Here is a 27,887-nt window from a genome sequence, read left to right as displayed (position 1 = left end):
GAGTTTTCCCTCTTCTAGTTTTTAGTTTCCAGAGTGAGAGTGGGACTTTTTTTAATTGGAACATATTGAGTCCCAAACGCCTGATGCTCAGCACTTTGAAATCAGAAGGGTAAATATTTTCCACACAAAGCTAAATTGTCAGTGCTGTCTCTCACCCCCGAGTGCTATTCTCTGTGTCTCTAGTGTGCTTGTTAGTTACATCCAGACAGCTCGTCTCCTGACTCATTACCATTTCCCTTATAATGGAAAAACCCTATATTAAATGCATGTTTTCCAAGCTCCTAATGACCATTATTTTTTGATGACTTACTTGACTGAATGATTTTATTTTCTTATTTTAAAGCCAAAGAATTCTGCTCTGCACATCAAATGAATCCACTCTTGATTTCATATTTGTATGTTTGTGCCGGATGTCTTCTACATACCCTTTATTTTCTCACCTGGGGTGTTTGCATATCTAGGATTTCTTTGAACTCTGTCCTGTGGAATGTGTGTCACACTTCTCTGTGACTATTTTTTTAAAACCCCAATCTTGGTGTGATGGCGGGCGCCTGTAGTCCCAGCTACTCGGGTGGCTGAGGCAGGAGAATGGCATGAACCCAGGAGGCGGAGATTGCGCCACTGCACTCCAGCCGGGGTGACAGAGCGAGACTCCATCTCAAAAAAATAAAACAAAACAAAAACCCAATCTCCCCAAGACAGCTTTCAGTTTTTCCACAGCAGCAGATAGAAATGTCAGTCTTCAGCTTTCTTGAAGGGAAACTGTAAGAAAAGGAACAGTTGGGGCATTTTTCAATGTTGATCACCCAGGTGATTGTTTGAGTTGCTCACAGCAAAGTGGGATGAAGCCCTTGTGGTGCTGTCTACACAAGCCCTTAACTATAAGTAGGCAGATTGAGATTGACAGCTTAGAAGTTCGTACTGCTTTCCACTTGATATGATGTCTGAGATTGTAATACATGTTACCTTTATCATCTACTGTGGAGGTTCTCAACTTTCAATCTCCCCCAACATACTTGAGCAACATGAAGCCTTCTTATCACTGTTTAATGAAAACATCGTGGTTATTCCCAACCAGGAGGGGCCAGTATGTATAGATGAGTTATTAGGCAGAAGACAGGGGGTAACGGAGTTTGAAGAAGCTTCCAAATGACTGTGACATTCATAGACACTGCCACCCTTACTATGAGGGGCTGGGATGGGGGTGATAATGTTCCTCAGGAATATTCACATATAGGCCTTGAGAATTACTGATATATGGCATCATTTACTCTTTTCTACTTAAGTCTAATCCTATGGATGTTTTAGCTAAAATGGTGGAGTACTTATTTACTTTTCTGAGACATCAGAATTACTCTACAATAAAGTGGGATGTTCCCATTTCAGTGCTGTTCTTGTCCCAGTTTTCTCTCTTGGAATAAATATTTGAAAAGATGGTAAAAATATACACATATGTAAACACATACAAAGAAAAGAAACAGTGCTTAGGAAAATCATCCCTTGGTATTTTATTCAACAACATGTTCTTAAGCTGCTAGAAAGAAGATGAACAAATGTGTTACTCTCCTTAAGATGACCATTTTTCTCATTTTTATATAAGATAATTACCAAGTGATCCACTTTCTAGGAGGTACCCAGGCAATAATGCCAGTTTTTCCAGGGCTTGAGTAGTTGTTAGTTTGTTTGGATTTTGCCAGGGGGCGGGGGGAGGGGTTAGCGTTTCTGTAGAATAAACATTTATTACAAACATTGACGACTTTTATTTATTTTTAAATAGCAAAGAATACCTCTCAGGAAACCATGTTAAGAGATCTTCAAGAAAAAATAAATCAGCAAGAAAACTCCTTGACTTTAGAAAAACTGAAGCTTGCTGTGGCTGATCTGGAAAAGCAGCGAGATTGTTCTCAAGACCTTTTGAAGAAAAGAGAACATCACATTGAACAACTTAATGATAAGTTAAGCAAGACAGAGAAAGAGTCCAAAGCCTTGCTGAGTGCTTTGGAGTTAAAAAAGAAAGAATATGAAGAATTGAAAGAAGAGAAAACTCTGTTTTCTTGTTGGAAAAGTGAAAACGAAAAACTTTTAACTCAGATGGAATCAGAAAAGGAAAACTTGCAGAGTAAAATTAATCACTTGGAAACTTGTCTGAAGACACAGCAAATAAAAAGTCATGAATACAACGAGAGAGTAAGAACGCTGGAGATGGACAGAGAAAACCTAAGTGTCGAGATCAGAAACCTTCACAACGTGTTAGACAGTAAGTCAGTGGAGGTAGAGACCCAGAAACTAGCTTATGTGGAGCTACAGCAGAAAGCTGAGTTCTCAGATCAGAAACATCAGAAGGAAATAGAAAATATGTGTTTGAAGACTTCTCAGCTTACTGGGCAAGTTGAAGATCTAGAACACAAGCTTCAGTTACTGTCAAATGAAATAATGGACAAAGACCGGTGTTACCAAGACTTGCATGCCGAATATGAGAGCCTCAGGGATCTGCTAAAATCCAAAGATGCTTCTCTGGTGACAAATGAAGATCATCAGAGAAGTCTTTTGGCTTTTGATCAGCAGCCTGCCATGCATCATTCCTTTGCAAATATAATTGGAGAACAAGGAAGCATGCCTTCAGAGAGGAGTGAATGTCATTTAGAAGCAGACCAAAGTCCAAAAAATTCTGCCATCCTACAAAATAGAGTTGATTCACTTGAATTTTCACTGGAGTCTCAAAAACAGATGAACTCAGACCTGCAAAAGCAGTGTGAAGAGTTGGTGCAAATCAAAGGAGAAATAGAAGAAAATCTCATGAAAGCAGAACAGATGCATCAAAGTTTTGTGGCTGAAACAAGTCAGCGCATTAGTAAGTTACAGGAAGACACTTCTGCTCACCAGAATGTTGTTGCTGAAACCTTAAGTGCCCTTGAGAACAAGGAAAAAGAGCTGCAACTTTTAAATGATAAGTTAGAAACTGAGCAGGCAGAGATTCAAGAATTAAAAAAGAGCAACCATCTACTTGAAGACTCTCTAAAGGAGCTACAACTTTTATCCGAAACCCTAAGCTTGGAGAAGAAAGAAATGAGTTCCATCATTTCTCTAAATAAAAGAGAAATTGAAGAGCTGACCCAAGAGAATGGGACTCTTAAGGAAATGAATGCATCCTTAAATCAAGAGAAGATGAACTTAATCCAGAAAAGTGAGAGTTTTGCAAACTATATAGATGAAAGGGAGAAAAGCATTTCAGAGTTATCTGATCAGTACAAGCAAGAAAAACTTATTTTACTACAAAGATGTGAAGAAACCGGAAATGCATATGAGGATCTTAGTCAGAAATACAAAGCAGCACAAGAAAAGAATTCTAAATTAGAATGCTTGCTAAATGAATGCACTAGTCTTTGTGAAAATAGAAAAAATGAGTTGGAACAGCTAAAGGAAGCATTTGCAAAGGAACACCAAGAATTCTTAACAAAATTAGCATTTGCTGAAGAAAGAAATCAGAATCTGATGCTAGAGTTGGAGACAGTGCAGCAAGCTCTGAGATCTGAGATGACAGATAACCAAAACAATTCTAAGAGCGAGCCTGGTGGTTTAAAGCAAGAAATCATGACTTTAAAGGAAGAACAAAACAAAATGCAAAAGGAAGTTAATGACTTATTACAAGAGAATGAACAGCTGATGAAGGTAATGAAGACTAAACATGAATGTCAAAATCTAGAATCGGAACCAATTAGGAACTCCGTGAAAGAAAGAGAGAGTGAGAGAAATCAATGTAATTTTAAACCTCAGATGGATCTTGAAGTTAAAGAAATTTCTCTAGATAGTTATAATGCGCAGTTGGTGCAATTAGAAGCTATGCTAAGAAGTAAGGAATTAAAACTTCAGGAAAGTGAGAAGGAGAAGGAGTGCCTGCAGCATGAATTACAGACAATTAGAGGAGATCTTGAAAGCAGCAATTTGCAAGACATGCAGTCACAAGAAATTAGTGGCCTTAAAGACTGTGAAATAGATGCGGAAGAAAAGTATATTTCAGGGCCTCATGAGTTGTCAACAAGTCAAAACGACAATGCACACCTTCAGTGCTCTCTGCAAACAACAATGAACAAGCTGAATGAGCTAGAGAAAATATGTGAAATATTGCAGGCTGAAAAGTATGAACTCGTAACTGAGCTGAATGATTCAAGGTCAGAATGTATCACAGCAACTAGGAAAATGGCAGAAGAGGTAGGGAAACTACTAAATGAAGTTAAAATATTAAATGATGACAGTGGTCTTCTCCATGGTGAGTTAGTGGAAGACATACCAGGAGGTGAATTTGGTGAACAACCAAATGAACAGCACCCTGTGTCTTTGGCTCCATTGGACGAGAGTAATTCCTACGAGCACTTGACATTGTCAGACAAAGAAGTTCAAATGCACTTTGCCGAATTGCAAGAGAAATTCTCATCTTTACAAAGTGAACACAAAATTTTACATGATCAGCACTGTCAGATGAGCTCTAAAATGTCAGAGCTGCAGACCTATGTTGACTCATTAAAGGCCGAAAATTTGGTCTTGTCAACGAATCTGCGAAACTTTCAAGGTGACTTGGTGAAGGAGATGCAGCTGGGCTTGGAGGAGGGGCTCGTTCCATCCCTGTCATCCTCTTGTGTGCCTGACAGCTCTAGTCTTAGCAGTTTGGGAGACTCCTCCTTTTACAGAGCTCTTTTAGAACAGACAGGAGATATGTCTCTTTTGAGTAATTTAGAAGGGACTGTTTCAGCAAACCAGTGCAGTGTAGATGAAGTATTTTGCAGCAGTCTGCAGGAGGAGAATCTGACCAGGAAAGAAACCCCTTCGGCCCCAGCGAAGGGTGTTGAAGAGCTTGAGTCCCTCTGTGAGGTGTACCGGCAGTCCCTCGAGAAGCTAGAAGAGAAAATGGAAAGTCAAGGGATTATGAAAAATAAGGAAATTCAAGAGCTCGAGCAGTTATTAAGTTCTGAAAGGCAAGAGCTTGACTGCCTTAGGAAGCAGTATTTGTCAGAAAATGAACAGTGGCAACAGAAGCTGACAAGCGTGACTCTGGAGATGGAGTCCAAGTTGGCGGCAGAAAAGAAACAGACGGAACAACTGTCACTTGAGCTGGAAGTAGCACGACTCCAGCTACAAGGTCTGGACTTAAGTTCTCGGTCTTTGCTTGGCATCGACACAGAAGATGTAAGTACCTGGGATTTAAATGCCATTTCTCGGTTTACATGATTAGTAGACACTCAGTAAATGTTTGTCTAATTGAAATGTACATTAAACCTAAGTTAAAATATTTTTAGGGTTCAAGGAAATAAAATACACCAAAATATTTTCAAAACAAACCAGAACTTGAGGAAAATGAGTAAACTTTATTTGAGGAATAAATTTCTATAGGGATTAGATTTACATAGCATTATATAGAATATTACTAAAGATGTTTTTAAAGTCTGGAGAAAATTATATTATGGAGTCAGAAAGTCTTTAGAATGTGTGTTTCCACCCTTTGTGCATTAATAAAGTATACTGAAATAATTAAGAACTTACAAATGGTAATATGATGTAAATTTTTAATCTCTCCCACTTTTCAGACTATTTTTGATGTTATGGCATTATCATCATGAAACTAAATACAGGAGATTCTTTATGTATTATTAAACAGTTTTCTCTCTAACAATTTACTGTGGTACAAAAATATGATTTGGTATAAGTCATTTAAAAGGACTTTTAAAAAATTGAATACATATTTGTTTAATTGCTTGTAACTTTGTCCTTTCTAGCCTGCTAGCTTAATTAATAATGCTATATAGTGTATGCATGTCACTTGATTTCCTCTGTCTGTCTCTGTGAGGTAGAGAAGGCAGGTCATGGTGAGGTGATGGCAGGTGTAGGCGCAACAGCAGATCCCCAGTTTACAGATGAGAGGAAAGTGAAGCTCAAATATGTAATTTATCCAATAATGTACAGTAAGTGCTGGATTGGGGATTAAGTCCTTGGACTGGGAATCTGGTTATGAAACTTTACTGCCTTATTAAAGAATATCATAAATGCTGAAGGTGGAAGCTGAGCATTTTGTTAGCCTCTTATTTAATAATTACAAAGAGATTTCATATTTAGGCTACCTGAATATTCTTAGCAAGGGAAAAATATGAAATTTAAATACATTACAAATTGTAATTGAGCCGAAGGGTTTGTCTTCAAGATAAATGCCTAACCCCAGTGTCTTGCCCATAGGGGCCACTTACTGAACGTATAATTATGTTGAACATTTGAATGAAGAGAGAAAGATGTAGTGGGAAATTCACCACTTTAAGAGAAGTGTTTAGCAGAGGCCACGCATCAGTTTCTAAAAAGTAATAACTAAATCTATTCTATTTTGATTCTTTTTGAAAAATAAAATGCATGCTTGTTACGTATTATAATTACAGGCTATTCAAGGCCGAAATGAGAGCTGTGACATATCAAAAGAACATACTTCAGAAACTACAGAAAGAACACCAAAGCATGATGTTCATCAGATTTGTGATAAAGATGCTCAGCAGGACCTCAATCTAGACATTGAGAAAATAACTGAGACTGGTGCAGTGAAACCCACAGGAGAGTGCTCTGGGGAACAGTCCCCAGACACCAATTATGAGCCTCCAGGGGAAGATAAAACCCAGGGCTCTTCAGAATGCATTTCTGAATTGTCATTTTCTGGTCCTAATGCTTCGGTACCTATGGATTTCCTGGGGAATCAGGAAAATATCCAAAATCTTCAACTGCGGGTAAAAGAGACATCAAATGAGAATTTGAGATTACTTCATGTGATAGAGGACCGTGACAGAAAAGTTGAAAGTTTGCTAAATGAAATGAAAGAATTAGACTCAAAACTCCATTTACAGGAGGTACAACTAATGACCAAAATTGAAGCATGCATAGAATTGGAAAAAATAGTTGGGGAACTTAAGAAAGAAAACTCAGATTTAAGTGAAAAATTGGAATATTTTTCTTGTGATAACCAGGAGTTACTCCAGAGAGTAGAAACTTCTGAAGGCCTCAATTCTGATTTAGAAATGCATGCAGATAAATCATCACGTGAAGATATTGAAGATAATGTAGCCAAGGTGAATGACAGCTGGAAGGAGAGATTTCTTGATGTGGAAAATGAGCTGAGTAGGATCAGATCTGAGAAAGCTAACATTGAGCATCAAGCCCTCTACCTGGAGGCTGACTTAGAGATAGTTCAAACAGAGAAGCTATGTTTAGAAAAAGACAATGAAAATAAGCAGAAGGTTATTGTCTGCCTTGAAGAAGAACTCTCAGTGGTCACAAGTGAGAGAAACCAGCTTCGTGGAGAATTAGATACTATGTCAAAAAAAACCATGGAACTGGATCAGTTGTCTGAAAAAATGAAGGAGAAAACACGAGAGCTTGAGTCTCATCAAAGTGAGTGTCTCCATTGCATTCAGGTGGCAGAGGCAGAGGTGAAGGAAAAGACAGAACTCCTTCAGACTTTGTCCTCTGATGTGAGTGAGCTGTTAAAAGACAAAACTCATCTCCAGGAAAAGCTGCAGAGTTTGGAAAAGGACTCACAGGCACTGTCTTTGACAAAATGTGAGCTGGAAAACCAAATTGCACAACTGAATAAAGAGAAAGAATTGCTTGTCAAGGAATCTGAAAGCCTGCAGGCCAGACTGAGTGAATCAGATTATGAAAAGCTGAATGTCTCCAAGGCCTTGGAGGCCGCACTGGTGGAGAAAGGTGAGTTCGCATTGAGGCTGAGCTCAACACAGGAGGAAGTGCATCAGCTGAGAAGAGGCATCGAGAAACTGAGAGTTCGCATTGAGGCCGATGAAAAGAAGCAGCTGCACGTCGCAGAGGAACTGAAAGAACGCGAGCGGGAGAATGATTCACTTAAGGATAAAGTTGAGAACCTTGAAAGGGAATTGCAGATGTCAGAAGAAAACCAGGAGCTAGTGATTCTTGATGCCGAGAATTCCAAAGCAGAAGTAGAGACTCTAAAAACACAAATAGAAGAGATGGCCAGAAGCCTGAAAGTTTTTGAATTAGACCTTGTCACGTTAAGGTCTGAAAAAGAAAATCTGACAAAACAAATACAAGAAAAACAAGGTCAGTTGTCAGAACTAGACAAGTTACTCTCTTCATTTAAAAGTCTGTTAGAAGAAAAGGAGCAAGCAGAGATACAGATCAAAGAAGAATCTAAAACTGCAGTGGAGATGCTTCAGAATCAGTTAAAGGAGCTAAATGAGGCAGTAGCAGCCTTGTGTGGTGACCAAGAAATTATGAAGGCCACAGAACAGAGTCTAGACCCACCAATAGAGGAAGAGCATCAGCTGAGAAATAGCATTGAAAAGCTAAGAGCCCGCCTAGAAGCTGATGAAAAGAAGCAGCTCTGTGTCTTACAACAACTGAAGGAAAGTGAGCATCATGCAGATTTACTTAAGGGTAGAGTGGAGAACCTTGAAAGAGAGCTAGAGATAGCCAGGACAAACCAAGAGCATGCAGCTCATGAGGCAGAGAATTCCAAAGGAGAGGTAGAGGCCCTAAAAGCAAAAATAGAAGGGATGACCCAAAGTCTGAGAGATCTGGAATTAGATCTTGTTACTATAAGGTCAGAAAAGGAAAATCTGACAAATGAATTACAAAAAGAGCAAGAGCGAATATCTGAATTAGAAATAATAAATGCATCATTTGAAAATATTTTGCAAGAAAAAGAGCAAGAGAAAGTAGAGATGAAAGAAAAATCAAGCACTGCCATGGAGATGCTTCAAACACAATTAAAAGAGCTCAGTGAGAGAGTGGCAGCCCTGCATAATGACCAAGAGGCCTGTAAGGCCAAAGAGCAGAATCTTAGTAGTCAAGTAGAGTGTCTTGAACTTGAGAAGGCTCAGTTGCTACAAGGCCTTGATGAGGCCAAAAATAATTATATTGTTTTGCAATCTTCAGTGAATGGCCTCATTCAAGAAGTAGAAGATGGCAAGCAGAAACTAGAGAAGAAGGATGAAGAAATCAGTAGACTAAAAAATCAAATTCAAGACGAAGAGCAGCTCGTCTCTAAACTGTCCCAGGTGGAAGGAGAGCACCAACTTTGGAAGGAGCAAAACTTAGAACTGAGAAATCTGACAGTGGAATTGGAGCAGAAGATCCAAGTGCTACAATCCAAAAATGCCTCTTTGCAGGACACATTAGAAGTGCTGCAGAGTTCTTACAAGAATCTAGAGAATGAGCTTGAATTGACAAAAATGGACAAAATGTCCTTTGTTGAAAAAGTAAGTGGCTATATCTGTTTATGTTTAAATATGTAGTCATGAGGCAGGAAACCATATTTTCTTCTAGACACTGTGAATTATATTTACTTCTAGACCGTGTCTGCTATATTGGACCAAACTTTGTAAAGGCTTTATGTTTACTGGGTCTTGAATTGCAGAAACACTGAGTTGGCTCTGGCAGTAGTCACTATTCTGGCTGATTCTTTGGGACATGTTCATGGATTGGACCAGGTTTTTAATGTGGCACCTACATAAGGGCAAAGCTTTGGTTTGTGCACAGTTCCTTGTTCTAGTTATATTTCCTTTTCTCAGAGTACATCAGAATAGTGGCCTCCCCATATCCAGTTGAGACTCACTGCTATAGAGAGTATAACAGACATTATCTAGGATCAGAAAGGATCTGCCTGCCTTACTGTGTCTTTTTTGCCTTCAGGACAAAGCACTTTTAAAGATACTGATAGATTTGTAACCAACAGAGCACTCACGGCTTCTAGGGTGTGTTTTGGGGATTTCGTGCTTTCAGTCCCTCTTATACCTTCTCTTTGTGCAGTCTTCTATGTATTAGTTGATGATTAAAGGGAAGATCTGCCATCAAGAGGCTCAATTATTAAAGAAAAATTAAGTTTTGGCCTAGTGAGCTTACTTAGTGATCTAGGAAAGTGATTTTGTCACACTTAATCCTTGCTGAACAAATATTAAAGAATAAAAGGAGTATCCACAAAATTCATCTCCACCCTGTATTTTCTAAGAATTTTGGGGTTTTGTATACCTTGCAAGAGATGGCAGTCAGTATAGAGATGATGAGACAAACCATAGCAAGCTGTTTCACTTCAAGGGACAAATGTAAACAATAGCTTTTTAACTGTTTTTCACTAATCATAAGCATGTTTATTGCAGATTAGTATGACACTGGGGGATTAGTAGAGATCCAAGAACTGATAAGATACTGCCTGATACGATAATCTTTGATGTTTAAGTTTAATTCAAATTAATACCTTTGTGAAAGATTTTAAGACTTAGGGATATTATCTTTCTTTGTCATTCCTTCCCTTATTGCTATTCTTCTATTAAATCTTTTCTGGGAAGAAAAGGTAAGCTTACTAGTAGGTTTTGAGAATGTTGAGTTGAGTGGATTAGTAAAGGGGGGATTAGCCAGCTTCCATTTTATGATTGAAGGCTAAAATAAATGGCATGAATATGTTGTATCAGAGTGATCGATCTGATCAAAACAGACCACCAAAAAGCAGATTCTAATGAAAGATGAAATTTCAGGTAAACAAAATGACTGCAAAGGAAACTGAGCTGCAGAGGGAAATGCATGAGATGGCACAGAAAACAGCAGAGCTGCAAGAAGAACTCAGTGGAGAGAAAAATAGGCTAGCTGGAGAGTTACAGTTACTGTTGGAAGAAATAAAGAGCAGCAAAGTAAGTTTCTTTGTGACAAATGTTATTATGATCTGTTAATTCATTGTGCACACTCTCCTTATTGGTTTCTGTAAGACCTTCTGTTGTTTACCTAACTTATTTTTAGCTCTTGAAAAGAATAGCCCTGTGCTTATGTCATAATCTGATTTATAGTAATCTCTAGCATCCAGCACTATCATGAGCCCACAAGGAGTCGTGAGAAGCCTCTGAACACATGAAAATATCTGTCTCAGAGCCCAAATACGTTTCCACGGAAGAGGACCCTTGGACCACATTAACGCACAACAGAAGTAGATCTCATGCCGCTTTCAACAAGTTTATCTGCCTTCCTAGCTTGCCACAGATTACAGGCTGGAATGTTGCTAGAAACACATTCATTGATCTGCTAGGAACTAACAAAGTAACAGAACTAAAGTCATAGTTTTAGGCAGGGTTAATGTGGCACACCTATAGCACTTGGGCTGCCACTGCCCACTGCCATTTCCATAGTAGATATTACTAATTCATACCCTCCCTTTTTCCTGAGTCTCCTAACACTGTGTTCTGGGTAGCTGCTACCATGCAGAGAGAGCTGGCAGATGAAATGAAACCTGTTTGTCATACCTGATTAAATTATAAACATCCCTATAGCTGTTTAGTCCTCATGCAACTTCATCCCTGAGTAGTATTTAAAGAACAGCAAAATAAGATAGTCATGATTGCGACCCTGAATAATCACAGAAATTCGAAATGATACATGTAATATTCTGTATAAAGAGTTGGAGAGATTTGTTCTTTTCTTTAAATATAGTATTTAATCTATGAAAATGGAAAGGTTTTGGCATCGAATCTCAGGAATGGACTTAGACCATATTCTGGCCATAATGCATGGAAGGAGTTCCTCTGAATGATATTTGTGTATTGCGTCTGCTGAAATCTCTTTTGGTGTTGAGTAGCTTGGGAGTGTCCCAAGTGCGTCATTATTGTATTTTATGTATAGGCACTACTGAGAGGAGAAGTTTGGCCTCAGCCCCATACATACGAGTGTGTTAGTTTGCATTGGCTTTATTCATTCATTTATTCATTCTCTAAATAATAAGTGCTAGTAAGGTCAGGGGATAGACTATTGAACCATACCTATCCTGTGTTTCCTGCACTCATGCAGCTTACAGTCTAGACACATAATAAATCATGAAATAGGCAACATGTAACAAATAAGCGGATAAATACTATAAAGGAAACAAATAAGATTCTTTGCTGTGGAATAATTGGGATGTGGGGATATCAGGGTAGGAAACAACCTAATTTAGATAGGGTGGTCAGCAGATTTAGATAGGGTGGTCAGCAGATGTCACTTGCAAGATGACGAGTCAGCTATGCAACGACCAGGCAGTCGGGGGGAGGCTTCTAGGTCTAGAGATCAGTGTGGTCAAAGCTCTGGGACTAGAAAGATCTTTGTATTTTTTTTAGAAATTGAAAGGAAGCCATTGTGGCTGGAGCCAGATGGAAAATGACATGCACAAAGATTGGAGGGGTAGGAAGGGTATGGAGGGGGTGGGAAAGGTTTGGGATGGGAATATTCACTTGGCTAGTTCAACATATAGGGAGTATTTAGAAATTATGGGAATGGTAGAAAATGATGGAGAAGAGAAGGCGGCTCAGGGCCTAGCCTGGAGGAACTCTAGCACACAAGGTGAGATGGAGGAAGAAGAGCCAGCAAAGAAGACAGAGAGAAGGCTTGATGAGGCAAACACCCAGGGGGGTCTCATGTTCTGGAAATCAAGAGGAAGGAATGTCTCAAGAAGGAGGGAGTGGCTGGATATAGTGGCTCATGCCTGTAATCCCAGCATTTTGGGAGGCCGAGGTGGGCTGATAACTTGAGTCCAGAAGTTCAAGACCAGCCTGGGCAACATGGCAAAACTCTGTTTCTACAAAAAAACAGTAAAATTAGTCAGACGTGGTGGCACATACTTGGGAGGCTGAGGTGGGGGATCACCTGAGCCCTGGAGATTGAGGCTGCAGTGAGCCATGATTGTGCCACCACACTCCAGCCTGGGCAACATAGTGAGACCCTGTCTCAAGAAAACTAAGCCAAACCAACCAACCAACCAAACAACAACAACAACAATAATAACAAAAAACAAAAGAAGGAAGGAGTGGTCAGCAGCCCCAGATACTACTTAGACGTCGATTGAGATGAGCTTAGAAGAGTGTGCCTTTAATTTGCAGCGTGGAGGTTGATGATGCCATGAAAAGCTTTTTTAGGAAGAGCTGGGACCAATTGATTGGAGCAGGTTAAAGAATTGGAGATGAGGAAGTAGACACCACACATACAGAAACACATACAGAGACAGCTACTCAGGGTCAGGCACGGAGAAGACAAATGCTTCCAGGGTTGGAGTTTGGCCAGTTCTTCACAGTGAAGGGACGGGGCAAAAGATTGGAGGGCATTTGGAAGGAAATTCTTATAGTGACAGAACTGGAGTCTAAGCTGGTCAAGGAAGAAAATGCAAGTCCGGAGGGGATTTGGTGTGAAGATGGTAGTGGTTCTGTTGATGAAGTCAGGAATTATTGCAATGGAAGTACTTTAATAAACAAGGTTGGAAGCATAGGAAGGTGTGGTCCCAGAGTGGTTTAATTGAATTCAAGGTTTCAGAGTTTCTGTGGTCTCTGGATATGACCTTGCGAGGTGGTTGGGCTGGAGCAGAGGAAAGTGTTATTGGAGGTGAAGTCACAATTAAAAGTGAATACATTGCTAAGGATTATAGCACTATTCTGTACAGATTTTATCTTGCCCATAAACATTTTTTTTCCACACAGTACACATTATTTCCTAAAAATATTTCCAGGTTCTTAATTATGAGGAGGTGCTATTATGATTTTATTATTTTTCTGTTTAGGATCAATTGAAGGAGCTCACACTAGAAAATAGTGAATTGAAGAAGAGCCTAGATTGCATGCACAAAGACCAGGTGGAAAAGGAAGGGAAAGTGAGAGAGGAAATAGCTGAATATCAGCTACGGCTTCATGAAGCTGAAAAGAAACACCAGGCTTTGCTTTTGGACACAAACAAACAGGTGAAATGTGGGGTTTGGTTACTGGGGGAGCTGGAGAGTGTATTTTGATCATGGTAAGGCTTTTTTTTTTTTCCAAAAAAAAAAATCAATATTCTGGGTTATTACTATGCTATATAATCTTATAAAAGGTCTTACATTAACTTCACGATCTTTTCCCCAGGTCCCTCTCTTATTTTATCAGTTGATTTTTTTTTTTTTTTTTTTTGAGACGGGGTCTCTCTCTGTCACCCAGGCTGGAGTGCAGTGGCATGATCTCAGCTCACTGCAAGCTCTGTCTCCCGGGTTTGCACCATTCTCCTACCTCAGCCTCCCGAGTAGCTGGGACTACAGGTGCCCGCCACCACGCCCGGCTAATTTTTTGTATCTTTAGTAGTGATGGGTTTTCACTGTGTTAGCCAGGGTGGTCTCGATCTCCTGACCTTGTGATCTGCCCACCTCGGCCTCCCAAAGTGCTGGGATTACAGGCGTGAGCCACTGCGCCTGGCCCAGTTGATTTTTTAAAAAGGTATATTTCCATTTTGGAGTAGAATAATAGGAGAGTTGCAAAGTCGAAATAGTCCTTGGAAAGGCAGGGGTTTTTTTTTGTTTTTCTTTTTTTTTTTTTTTTTTTTTTTGAGACTGAGTCTTACTCTGTCACCCAGGCTAGAGTGCAGTGGCACAATCTTGGCTCACTGCAGCCTCCGCCTCCTGGGTTCAAGCAATTCTCCTGTCTCAGCCTCCCGAGTAGCTGGGATTGTAGGCGCCTGCCACCACGCCCAGCTAATTTTTGTATTTTTAGGAGAGACGGGGTTTCACCATGTTGGCCAGGATGGTCTTGAACTCCTGACCTCGTGATCTGCCCACCTTGGCCTCCCAAAGTGCTGGGATTACAGGTGTGAGCCACTGCGCCCAGCCGTTTTTTGTTTTTCTTACTATGTTTTTTTAGCTGTGCCTCCTGGCTAAAGTAACATTTTGGGTTTTTTTGTTTGTTTTGCTCTAGTATGAAGTAGAAATCCAGACATACCGAGAGAAATTGACTTCTAAAGAAGAATGTCTCAGTTCACAGAAGCTGGAGATAGACCTTTTAAAGTCTAGTAAAGAAGAGCTCAATAATTCATTGAAAGCTACTACTCAGATTTTGGAAGAATTGAAGAAAACCAAGGTATGTTCACTTTAATTTGCTTCATGATTTCGAATGGTTTATACAGGTGGTAGTGATTTTAATGGTATAGCATTAAATGTTTTCATTTTCATTTTATGAAAATTTTTGGTAGTCAAAAATGATGTCATTCATCAGTTCTCTGCTGAGTTATCTTTAAAAAAAATCAGTGGGTCACCTACAGTCTCATAGCTGGAATAAGCTATCCATTGCCTCATGCATCCTCTCAAACTAGAGGATGTTAAAGACTTCTTGAGATAGATTTGAAGATCCAGCCACACAGCAGATGAGGGCAGGCCTCTTAAGCTATAGAAAACAGTCTGATGGGCAATACCAAATCTTGAATGAGCTGTCTCCAACTTCACTGTCACCATACTCACTTTCCTGTGGCTTACGGGGAGATCAAAGTGTGGCAGAGCACCTTGGTCAGGCAGACGTGTGGATATTTTCCTCTTTCTCTTCACGCAAGGATCATAGAACTTTTTTTTTTTTTTAGGAACAATGAAGGTGAACCCTAGTCTCAGGATTGCTAGTCTCAAGATGGTACCACTGTAATTCTACTTGGAAAAGGAGGTGTTTTCATTCCTACAGATATTTTTCATAAGATAAATACCCACAGTGTATAATAATGAACCTGGATAATAAATATCTTCCAGCAAATATTTTACTTAGAAGACGATTATATTTTTAAAATTTTGAGATTAATTGAATATATACAAACAGAAAACTAGGTATAAATTTATTATGTTTATGGCTCTTATTACAACTATCAAGGTAAAGGAAATTTACCAATTAAATACAAAGTAGTAAAATTCAAAATCACAATAATTAATAATGTTCTGCTGCTACAAAATGAGATGTTGGGTTTAATAATAGAAGGAAGTAGCACTGTTGAAATAGAATTAAATGGGTCTTGAATGCATTTGTGATTGGAATCAGAAGTCGCGAGTTCTGAAAGGGTAAGGTTTACTGCAACATTGCTAATAAATAATTTCAAGATGAAATATACAAAGATGAGATCCAAGCTCTAACGTTTACTTGCAACATGAATATGGTACTGGGTTCTTCTCCGTCCGCCATCCTCATTCCCCCTCCTCCTCCTGCTGCTGTTTGGTCTTCCTTTGGAAATTCATGATGCCATATCAGATGGTTTTAGAATTCTGCATTTTAATAATGTAATGCATATGCCATATATAATATCCCAGTGGGATCTGCTATAATATTGCATAATCAAATTCATATTTCTGCAGCAAAATGTGTGGATACTCTCACAAGGCAGGATAAATAGAGACTATACATACTGGGCCAGGTGTGGTGACTCATGCCTAGAATCCTAGCACTTTGGGAGGCCAGGGCAGGAGGATCACTTGAGGCCAGGAATTTGAGACCAGCCTGGGCAACATAGTGAGACCTCATCTCTTAAAAAAAAAAAAAATAGTTGGTTGTGATGGCACATACCTATAGTCCCAGCTATGCGGGAGGCTGAAGTGGGAGGATTGCTTGAGCCCAGGAGGTCACACAGTGAGCCATGATGGTGCCACTGCATTCCAGCCTGGGTGACAGAGGGAGATCCTGTCTTAAAAATAAGTAAATTAATTAATTAATAAAGACATGAACACCTTTATATCTATTCAGGTTGGATTTTGCCTCTAAATCATTTTCATAGTTCTGTTTTTTTGATTTGGGAATTGTGAATAAGAATGTGAACTTGTACCACTGAGAAGCGTATGAGGACACAATTCTCCCATCATTCTGTTGTCTTTCTACTCGAGCCACAATGAAATTTAAATTTGTATAGTGAGCTAGAATATCATTTGGCCTTCACTTGGTATGGCTAAAACAAATACCAAGGCAGGTATTGAAACTGTAACAGTGTGATTACAAATGGGAACACAATTCTGTCATTGAGAATTTTGGACTCACCAAGAATATGTTCCTTGTCTCCCTGTCCAGTAATCCAATGCGATTCCCACTGGATAAATACAGACATAGTGGGCACTTAATAGATATCTCAGGAACCGTAGTTTATACTTGTGATACTAAGAAAGAGAATGACAAAACCACATTGTCAGTTGGGGGGACTTAGGAAACTGAGTAGAGAAGGTGAATGGTTTTGTGCATCTTTAGATGTTTTGTATTGAATCTAATAATTCTTAAATTTACAATATATGAATCTTATATCTCATAATTATTTTTCCGTATGCTTATAAAAAGAAATTCAAGGTTTTAAATGGAATTACTTTTATTTTGTAGATGGACAATCTAAAATATGTAAATCAGTTGAAGAAGGAAAATGAACGTGCCCAGGGGAAAATGAAGTTGTTGATCAAATCCTGTAAACAGCTGGAAGAGGAAAAGGAGATACTGCAGAAAGAACTCTCTCAACTTCAAGCTGCACAGGAGAAGCAGAAAACAGGTGGGTGTTAACTGGGGCACATCAACTAGCCAGAACTCTTTTCCAATAGTGAAATAACATATGGTGTGCGTGCATAGGAACTATTTTTAGTGCTGTGTTCTATTACTGAGTGCTGATTTTTTACCATTAATCCATTTTCCAATTTCTGAATTTTGTGCTTATCTTGGGATCATTATAGGACTCAGAATGAAGCCTTTTTTTGTTTCGTTTTTGAGACAGGGTCTTGCTGTGTCACCCAGGTGGGAGTGCAGCGGCGCCATTATGGCTCATTGCAGCCTCGACCTCAAAGCGATCCTCCCACCTCAGCCTCCCGAGTAGCTGGAACAATAGACAGGCGCCACCACGCCCGACTAATTTTTGTATTTTTTGTAGAGACAAGGTTTTGCCATGTTGCCCAGGCTGGTCTTGAATTTGTGGGCTCAAGCAATCTGCCCACCTTGGCCTCCCAAAGTGCTGGGATTACAGGCAGGAGCCACCATGCCTGGCCTGAATGAAGCCATTTTGAAATAGAATTATCGCATCTTCCATTCTATAAAACATGGAAAAAACTGGTGGTACTTTTTGCTAATGAGCCATTCTAAGAAGAGTTTTTTATGTCGATGTCCAGTTACGTGGTTTCTTTGTCAATAGATTGGCATCAGAATTGGCTTTGGTAATTTATAAATAGCTGATTCTGGTTATCCTCAGTCCATTCGTATGGGTCAACTAAAGGGAACGGGTGAGGGTGGGAGGCATATTTTTAGTTGTGCAGGCAAAATAGAAAAGGAAAGAAATGATAACTCTCCTTGTCACTTTTATCCACTTATACCCCTGGAGTGGCATGTGCTTACTGTGTGGATAGAGGATGACAAGCATAATCTGACTGGCTTCTCTGGTCTGTAGTGTAGCAGGATGTGGGTCAACAGTCTTCCCTGTTGGAAACAGTGCTCAGGGTAGATTGGGGCTTCAGGGGATTTTTCTAATGGATTTAATACACCCATGGCAGCTACAAGTTGACCAAGATTCCCACCTTTATAGTGTTCCCCCAAACCCTTTTTCATCAGACCCTCCATTGCCTTCAGATGCTTTCAGAGTGTTTTTTTGGATTTGCCTGGTCATCTGTTAGAATCTTGTCTCCCAAAGCCATACAACAGAAGCTTCATAATCTTTGCTGACTTCTGTTCATCCACTTATGGTAGACAGAATGGACTGGGGAAAATAAGGATGTAAAAAAATGAATTTATTTGATTGGATATAACTGACGCTGCAAGAACGTTTAACGAGTTGGCTGAAATACGAGTTTGAGACTTCGGTGGATTTTATTTAAGCTGTCCCAATGAGTGTCACAGGACTAGAATATCTGCCTTGATATGATATACCTCCCGAACAAAAGTTGTTTGAACTATAAGAACATATACAGATATATCTCCCCAACCTCTTCAAAAAAAAAATCAAAGAAAGAACACATCTAAGATTATCTGCTTCACGATGCCCATTGTTAACTAGAGAAGCATCAAGTTGCACATGATGTGTTGCTTTACTTTGGACAGGTACTGTTATGGATACCAAGGTCGATGAATTAACAACTGAGATCAAAGAATTGAAAGAAACTCTTGAAGAAAAAACCAAGGAGGCAGATGAATACTTGGATAAGTACTGTTCCTTGCTTATAAGCCATGAAAAGTTAGAGAAAGCTAAAGAGATGTTAGAGACACAAGTGGCCCATCTGTGTTCACAGCAATCTAAACAAGATTCCCGAGGGTCTCCTTTGCTAGATCCAGTTGTTCCAGGACCATCTCCAATCCCTTCTGTTACTGAAAAGAGGTTATCATCTGGCCAAAATAAAGCTTCAGGCAAGAGGCAAAGATCCAGTGGAATATGGGAGAATGGTAGAGGACCAACACCTGCTACCCCAGAGAGCTTTTCTAAAAAAAGCAAGAAAGCAGTCATGAGTGGTATTCACCCTGCAGAAGACATGGAAGGTACTGAGTCTGAGCCAGAGGGACTTCCAGAAGTTGTAAAGAAAGGTATGCCTAATTTAAAAACAAAATTATTTGTGTTCTTTTGAAATTCCATATAATGGTTCACATATAAAAAGACAAAAGTATTTGCTTTTTTACATTATTGTGCAATAATCTCATTGACGTTCATAAGCAATAGTCTGCTTTTAAATGGATGAGGCATATATTTTCCTCTAGGATCTAATTACTTGTGTCACATTAACAAAAGAGCTGGTAGATTGGAAAAATGACTGTCTAAAATCTGTTTGGAATTCGTTATTTGAATGCTGAAAAAAATCATTAAATTAAGGACGCCCGTCAGAGTTTCCTACCCTTTGGTCATGTCTGACCCAGCTAGCAGGTGAGCTGGAGGGTGCACCCTGTGATGCTGGCCCCCTGGCTGGAGCCACTGACTACACTTTGTTTTGTTTTTGTTTTGTTGTTTTAAACTTGGTTTTCCCCCAAGTCTGGCCCAAGGACTGGTGCCATTCTAGGAACTGTTTGTTATTGGTTCCCAACTGAAACAATGTATTGTAATTAAGTAGGAATTTAGAAATTTTCATAGCAACTTGATATTTTTGTAACATCCAAGCACATATCATGTTTTCTATTGATTTGTTCTCATTATATTATACAAAAATATTATTCCACAGCAGATTGGAAATTCTTCGAACCCCCTCTGCCCCCAAATATCAAAACTGATTCTTTGCCATTGATGGTTTGAAAAGCATTGTTCTGAGTAACTCTAGCCCAAAAATAGTTATCTATCTCTCACTGGTAATTTTTATATGTAGTTAAAGTGTAAAAAACAAAAACAAATGCTGCTTTAGTTAGCCCTGAATGCAGTTCTGGAGTGTGTGTTGATACACTAACTCTTAGTATCCCTGGGATTGACTTTCTTTCCTGGGTCATCCAAAGTCATGTCACTTCCTTCTGTGGAAAGAGACAACGCAAGTGAGTGTGAAATCACCTTTAGAAAGGTCAGTTTCTCTCCTCCCACCTACATGAGAGTGCTGGCCTGAAGTAGCTGTTACCATTTTACATTTCCCCCCTTTCCCTTTCTTTTTTTCTTTATCTTTTATTTTTCCATTATACCCTCCTTTTTTCCCCAACCCAATTTTACAATAAGGCCTGCTGGCATTCTTTAGATCTTAGAAAAATGCAAAATAAAACATCTACATAGAAGATAGAAGCAGAAAAAATTTTTTCTGTGTAGTGTTATTTTCCCCTTCTTCTCCCATTGTTGTTTTCTATGTTTCTAATAAGAGAAAACCTGTTAGTTATTTGATTCAATTTGGTGACTCCCAGGGCAACTGTGAAGTGTAATCCATTGACCACAGTGGCTAGGACAAAGTATTTTTTGGAGTTTGCATTATCCTTGTTAAAACCACCTAATGAATATCTTTTCCACTGTAGATAGAATTGGACCTAGCAGTGCTGACAGTTATTTTTTTTGCCCTTAGGGTTTGCTGACATCCCGACAGGAAAGACTAGCCCATATATCCTGCGAAGAACAACCATGGCAACTCGGACCAGCCCCCGCCTGGCTGCACAGAAGTTAGCGCTATCCCCACTGAGTCTCGGCAAAGAAAATCTTGCAGAGTCCTCCAAACCAACAGCTGGTGGCAGCAGATCACAAAAGGTAAACTACTGTCAACATCCGTCTACTGTTTGAGATCCAGAAAATTGCAGTAGTACCTGGGTGAGGATTGGACACTGCACCCCCGATTCAGGAGCGCTTTCAAAAAGTCTGACCTTCTTGGTGTGGTGTAAGTCAGTCAGTAGTGAGCAAGTGACCGGGTGAGCATTACAGTATCAGGGTACATGATCTCATCCTTGAGTCAACAGGCCACTTATATGTAGTTTGATGGAAAATGGCATTGTTACATCAAAACTCAGTGGATTTCTAAGAAAGTTTCAGGCGTTACTGATGAAGGATTTGAAGAGGTAATTTTCCTTTTCGCCACTGGTATTAGTCATTGTTTGTTTCAAACTTTATTCTCACTTATCTGCCCCCAGCTGCTAATTCTTTATTGTTTTTATTAATCCTTTACTTTCTTAAAAAAAAAAAAAAAGCACATATTTCAATAGATATCTAAGGAAAGGAACTCTGTTTATAGATCTCTCTATTTTGATTGTTGAGGATACAACAGGATCTTAGTGACTTCTGTGTACCCTACAACATCCCAGAAAATGTTATGTAGAGCTTAGAGAATATTTGCTTAACAGATCTTTATTCCTGTTACTATGATCCATACCAGCAGCTACCATTTAAGTATGCAAAGTATATGCATTTTATTTATCTTTCTCATTTTATTGAACTCTCACAGTAAGTGGTATTATAAAAGAGTGAAGAACGTGAGACTCATAAAGATTTAACCTCCCAGTGTGAACCCCTACTTCCTCTCAACTCCACAGTCTTGATCTTTCTACGATACCAGTGTTTCTCAGACTGGGGACTAGGGGGATATTTTTGGAAGTTGCTGGAATAGCTTCAAAGAGTTTGAACAGTCTGTGATTTTACCTTGATTGCTCACTTGTCAGAGTTTGATCAAGTATGCGAGCTGATAACCTTGAACCAGAAAACAAAGCTTTGAAAGTGTAATAACCCCTATTTGTGTAATGTGATAATTCATAAGTGAGCAAGCACGTTCTTAGGATTTGGGATACCAAATATGAACACACTGGTGGTTACACGTGGGCGATCTAAAGAGTACAATATATTTAGATTTCTTGATGTAAACATCACAACAACAGATTCGCAAATTTCTTTTTGTTGATGTGTAAGAGCTATAAGCATTAAGGAGTTATGCTTAGTAATAAATTTGTTCATCATATACATTATAATAAAATTTTTATTCAAGTATGAAGAAGAATGCTCTGAGATTTTCTTTCACTAAAGTGGAAACATTTGTTACTCTTATTAGAAATAGTCTACCATTTTGTGCAAATTTTTCTCCCCTCCCCTACCAAATTCTCTCTGTTACTCACATTTGGATTTAACTTTTGCATGCTGCCAACAACAAAATACTGAAGTATATACTGGAGAATATATATTTAATATACTGAATATACTGACTTTCCAATGAACATGAGAACAGCTTCTCTTTTAAGCAACTAGTGCCCCTAAACAGTGGAGCTACCAAGCTTGTCCAAAGCTGTCAACTACAAGATATCCACTGGATACTGAATACAGGAGGAGTCAGGTTTAGGGTCCTGATATGGGCCATACCATTTTCTTAGAAGGGTGACTGGGAGCCACCCTTTCCCAAACCTCAGTAAAAAGTAACATCCATTCCTGTTTGTCTCACACTTATGGAGATCAAATGAAGTATTTGTCTGACTCTCTTAGAACAGAAAACCATGACATATAGCTGGTACTCTATGCCTCCGCTGTCTTTAGGCAGCTCACTTTATTGTAATCTCTTGTTTAAATATCTGTCTTCTGATTTGCAATCTGAGTTCTGTGAGGTTACTGATTACATCTATAGTTTATGTCTAATGCAGTGTCTGACATTCAACAAATATTCACTGAATGAATGGAACTGTGAATGTCCTGAAGTGATTGCATTAATAGATGTTTATAAAGGCATGCTAGGAAACGGTCTCAGAGTCATTTTTTTTCTGTTGCGAAGAACTGATGGTAAAAGCAGTTTGCATGCGGCGTTCAGACTTACTATCTAGGAAAAAGAGCTTTGCACGCTAGGGGGCCTGCACTCCTCACTGCTGTTGAATCTGCTGAGTAGGGAGTAGTAACCATGGTTTCTGCAGATTTTGTTCAGTGCATTAGCTACATGCTGTTCAGTAGGCACCAGCAGTTATGAATGGCTAAGCAATTTTGTGCACTTGCAAATGAGGAGGGGGACCTTTTGAGAGCAGTTATAGGAGAATTCATGATTAGATTCAAACTCTTCAAAACCTAGCCCAGTAATTTTTAATTTAATTCAGCATTTTCGAGTTGCCCTGTAAAATGCTTGCTGCCTCATCTGTTAAGCGTATTACATCACTTAGTTTTAAAAATCTAGAATGAGGTATTATTTCCCAAAGCAGTTGCTTAGAAACTCAGGGTTGTGAGTTCTCCTTTGGGGTGACTGGCTGGGTTATGAGAGACAGTTTCCTAGGTCATTTAGCAAGACCTTTAGTAACATCTGACAAGTTCAAAGGGGAAAAAACTGGCAAAATGCACATGAGGTAAGGATCATTCTCTATTATGTCACTGGGATGGATTAGCTCAGGAACCCCTCGTTTGTTGGGAACAAGGGAGACAGCGCTTGTAGACCTGATCTCCTGAACCTGGGCTTTGTGATCAGTTCCAGAGGACCGGCCAGTAAGCTGTAGAGCCCATCGTGGATGGTGGTGTTAGTTTTGTGGGGATCTTGCATTTTTTCCTACTTGTGAGGGTCATTTTCACTGAACTATCTGCATATTTGCCCTCTCTCTGTTGCTACTGCAGAATCATTTATGAGACAATTAGGGTATGCTTGCACTATTTTTTTTCCCTCCCCTGTGTTATTCTAGGAGGATGTACTATCTTAATAGATTAAATACTTGGTGAATTTGACTTTGTCTGGTTATAGACCATTCTGAAGCTAACTAACCAACAGGAGGGTCAAATCCACAGTTTAAATTCTGTTCACAACTACAGTGTCCTCAATTCAGTATCAGAAATTGAGTCTAGAGGGGAGAAGCCAGAAAGAGTGGACGTTAGCCATTTGATTGGGATAAAGAGTCTTATAGGCTCAAACTTTCTGTTTCCTATGGGCTATCTGTCTCTCTCTTTTTAAATGGCAAACCTAAAGATTTGTTTCTTGTACATCTGGTGGGTTCCAGGGAAACCTTGTCTTTGGAATCACTATTTCTCTTTAAAAAAAAAAAAAAAAAGTACCAGCAAAACTTTGTTTTATTTTTTTCCTTCAACTTTCCATGGATGGTACTTTTCCATTAAGTCCTGACCTTCCAAGGCTGCGTCTTTTCAGTGTCCTGGACACACTCTGAGGGAGAAGTGAGCTTTCCTGGGATTTGATCTGTTGGCCAGATTTACTATGTTTCATGTAATGAAAAGTATTTAACTGCCTTTTTCAAACCACATGCTTCCTATGGAAAGAATATAAATGGGAAAATAATTTCCATTCCCTTTTCTTCTTGCATCAGAAGGAGATCCCTGGAAGTCAGTTGCTCAGGGAGTGTCTGTCACGTAGTTACTTCCCAGCAACTGTGCTGGACACAGATCCTTGTGTCCATTATGCAAAAGGCCCTTCTCCTTTCTCTTTGAAAGATCTTCCTACTTGAATCTTCCACTCTTGCCTTTAACTTTGGTTAGGTGAAGCTTTCCTATACTTCATTTTTCTTGCACTTTTTTCTCTTTTTTGACCGTGTATCTTTTTTCACTACTATATAAATTTCAATTTTTTTTTTTTTTTTAAATCTTGCTCTGTCCCCCAGGCTGGAGTGCAGTGGCATTATCACGGCTCACTGCAGCCTCAAGCTCCTGGGCTCAAGCAATCCTCTTGCCTCAGCCTCCTGAGTAGCTGGGACTATAGATGTGAGCCACTAAGCCTGACCCAATTTCAAAAAATCTTCACTCACCAGTTACCTTACTCTCTCGTCTACTTAAAGTCTCAAATTTTCTGAGATATCTCTTTCCTTTAAAAGGCAGGATGTTTGAGAGGGGATTTATTCTTTCCGGACTTTATTGTTAGATAGCTGCCCTTCTGCTCTAGTCCAAATTCAATATGGAAACAGCCAGCCATAAAGGGAGAATGATTAAAATACCCTGAACAGGTCCTTGGTCATTTTAAAATTTTCCACCCTGTGGAGGTAGTATTACTCATTTGGGTTACACTTGTTTTAAACAACAGGAATGACTAGTTAGGACAACAGAGGCAGGTTTTTCACTTAGGAATTCACTGGATGTATACCATGTGGTCAAGCATGTTGTGGGCTCTAGGGATACATAGGTAAATAGGGCATAGTCTTTGCCATCAGAGGTGCCAAGGGACGTCTGATGACTGGTTAGAGGTTGTACCTGGTATCCTCCTAAGTTCTCTGTTAGATGGGGCCTGTTCTCAAGGAAGAGGAAATACTACAATTATATATAACTCCTAGAGAAGAAGAACTTAATTTAAAACTTAGTGACATAGTGCTTTATTTTTCATGTTGTGGAAATGTGAATGTGATTGAACCTCTAACAGAGATGTTTGTGTTGCAGGTCAAAGTTGCTCAGCAGAGCCCAGTAGATTCAGGCACCATCCTCCGAGAACCCACCACGAAATCCGTCCCAGTCAATAATCTTCCTGAGAGAAGTCCGACTGACAGCCCCAGAGAGGGCCTGAGGGTCAAGCGAGGCCGACTTGTCCCCAGCCCCAAAGCTGGACTGGAGTCCAAGGGCAGTGAGAACTGTAAGGTCCAGTGAAGGCACTTTGTGTGTCAGTACCCCTGGGAGGTGCCAGTCATTGAATAGATAAGGCTGTGCCTACAGGACTTCTCTTTAGTCAGGGCATGCTTTATTAGTGAGGAGAAAACAATTCCTTAGAAGTCTTAAATATATTGTACTCTTTAGATCTCCCATGTGTAGGTATTGAAAAAGTTTGGAAGCACTGATCACCTGTTAGCATTGACATTCCTCTACTGTAATGTAAATAGTATAAAGCTATGTATATAAAGCTTTTTGGTAATATGTTACAATTAAAATGACAAGCACTATATAACAATCTCTGTTTGTATGTGGATTTTACACTAAAAAAATGCAAAACACATTTTATTCTTCTAATTAACAGCTCCTAGGAAAATGTAGACTTTTGCTTTATGATATTCTATCTGTAGTATTAGGCATGGAGTAGTTTTGTATCGGGAATTTCTCAGAGCTGAGTAAAATGAAGGAAAAGCATGTTATGTGTTTTTAAGGAAAATGTGCACACATATACATGTAGGAGTGTTTATCTTTCTCTTGCAATCTGTTTTAGACATCTTTGCTTATGTAACCTGTACATATGTGTGTGTGGGTATGTGTTTATTTCCAATTAGGGCTGCAGGCTTCCTAGAGGTGTGCTATACCATGTGTCTGTCATTGTGCTTTTTTCTGTTTTTAGACCAATTTTTACAGTTCTTTGGTAAGCATTGTCGTATCTGGTGATGTATTAACATGTAGCCTTTGTTTTCTAATAAAATAGTTGCCTTCGTTTTCTGTAAGAATGATTCCTAAGTGTAAAGGTATTCGAATATTGGTACTATTTCTTGCTAATTACAACAGCCTCTTATACAAGTAAAAATGTTTGAACAGATGATACAGATCTTTAAACAAATGATCTTAGCATATTTAGCTGTATTAAAAGACACAATTTGGAATATCGGTCATAAGGAGTATATGGGAATATAAGACGTCCAGCCCTGTGCCTCCTACATTCTGTGTCCCCATTAAACCACATCATGAAGGATACAAGTATGTGGTATTTCCCAGCTCACTTGATGATAATATAGTTTTGAAAGCATGCAGGCATTATAAGCCATGTCAGATCCAAAAACATTTGAACAAGTTCTTACATCCTTGAATCAGGGTAAAAAAGTTTCCCAGGGCATGCGCTAGTAAAAGATCATTTGTTCTTGGCTTTCAGTCCAAATTGATGCACAAATTCCGATAAGCACCATCATTTATATTTAAAAGTTGTCCTTTGCAAGGTGGCCTCTGTTGTTGGATAATGCTTCAATAATATTAAGCTACTTAGTATTCATCAGCTGAAAGTGATATCCTGACTTTCCTCTTGTTTCTTCAGTTGCTTGGGGTTGAGGTCTGGTGCAATATCCTTACCATAAATCATCCCAGGGCCGCCATGTGCTCAAGGGCATGACCCCGAGCAGACATTGTTGGGATCAGGCCATCAGCTTTATTGGCTGTCTCCAGTGATTGGAAGATTCCACTCTGTAGGCTTTGCTGGGTAGCGTCGTGGGTCCTTGAAAGCATCTCTTCGTATTTTCCTAGGTATGCCATAGCTGCTGCTCTTATTACTTGGATACTTGTTTTTTTGTTCTTTGTTTTTTTTTATTTGAGAGGGAGTCTTGCTCTGTCGTCCAGGCTGGAGTGCAGTGGCATGATCTCGGCTCACTGCAACCTCTGCTTCGTAGCTTCAAGCCATTCTCCTGCCTCAGCCTCCCAGGTGGCTGGGACTACAGGCATGTGCCACCACGCCTGGCAGGTTTTTTTGTATTTTTGGTAGAGATGGGGTTTCAGCATGCTGGCCAGGCTGGTCTTGATCATCTTTATAATTGTAGAGAATTGTTCAAAATCTTGTAAGTGGACAGCCAGGACATTATTCTTTTCCTCAAGCTGACAATACTTGTTCTGCTATGAGCTGAGCTGCATATGGGATGAAAGTAAACATGCTACCGTTCCAACTTTCAAGTACCTTATAAGCCAGTTGAGTCATGAGTAAGATCCCCACTGACAAATCATATGGGAAAATGAATCAAGTTCAGAGATCTGGGAATCAGATTCTCATCTGTACAATGAGGAGCTTGGTTGAGATGATTCTTTTACCGTAAATATTGGATAAGAGCTGAAATGGACCTTTGTGTTATTGGGAGTTGCTGGCAGTCTAAGGGGACTGCATCTTCAGTAAG

At 39.4% G+C, this 27,887-nt stretch overlaps 1 protein-coding gene across 3 annotated transcripts in view; it reads left to right on the top strand.

The window, feature by feature from the left end:
* CENPF (centromere protein F) overlaps nt 1–26,465 on the top strand; it is a 61,128-nt gene extending 34,663 nt beyond the window's left edge. For 2 of the 3 annotated variants that reach the window (XM_001171564.6, XM_063792088.1), the window contains 9 exons: nt 1,778–5,181; nt 6,417–9,260; nt 10,533–10,685; nt 13,565–13,741; nt 14,721–14,882; nt 17,133–17,295; nt 18,825–19,301; nt 20,738–20,916; nt 25,483–26,465. In XM_001171564.6, the coding sequence (XP_001171564.3) occupies nt 1,778–5,181; nt 6,417–9,260; nt 10,533–10,685; nt 13,565–13,741; nt 14,721–14,882; nt 17,133–17,295; nt 18,825–19,301; nt 20,738–20,916; nt 25,483–25,686 (7,763 nt within the window). In that variant the 3' untranslated portion in view covers nt 25,687–26,465. The remainder of the gene's footprint in view (nt 1–1,777; nt 5,182–6,416; nt 9,261–10,532; nt 10,686–13,564; nt 13,742–14,720; nt 14,883–17,132; nt 17,296–18,824; nt 19,302–20,737; nt 20,917–25,482) is intronic. The other variant, XM_054658796.2, reaches the window with a different exon arrangement.
* The last annotated feature ends 1,422 nt before the right edge of the window (nt 26,466–27,887 follow it).

This window comes from Pan troglodytes, chromosome 1, assembly GCF_028858775.2.
Source record: "Pan troglodytes isolate AG18354 chromosome 1, NHGRI_mPanTro3-v2.0_pri, whole genome shotgun sequence".
Lineage (NCBI taxonomy): Eukaryota > Metazoa > Chordata > Mammalia > Primates > Hominidae > Pan > Pan troglodytes.
The sequence above is the reverse complement of the archived record's forward strand: the minus strand, read 5'-3'. Positions and strand labels throughout refer to the sequence as shown.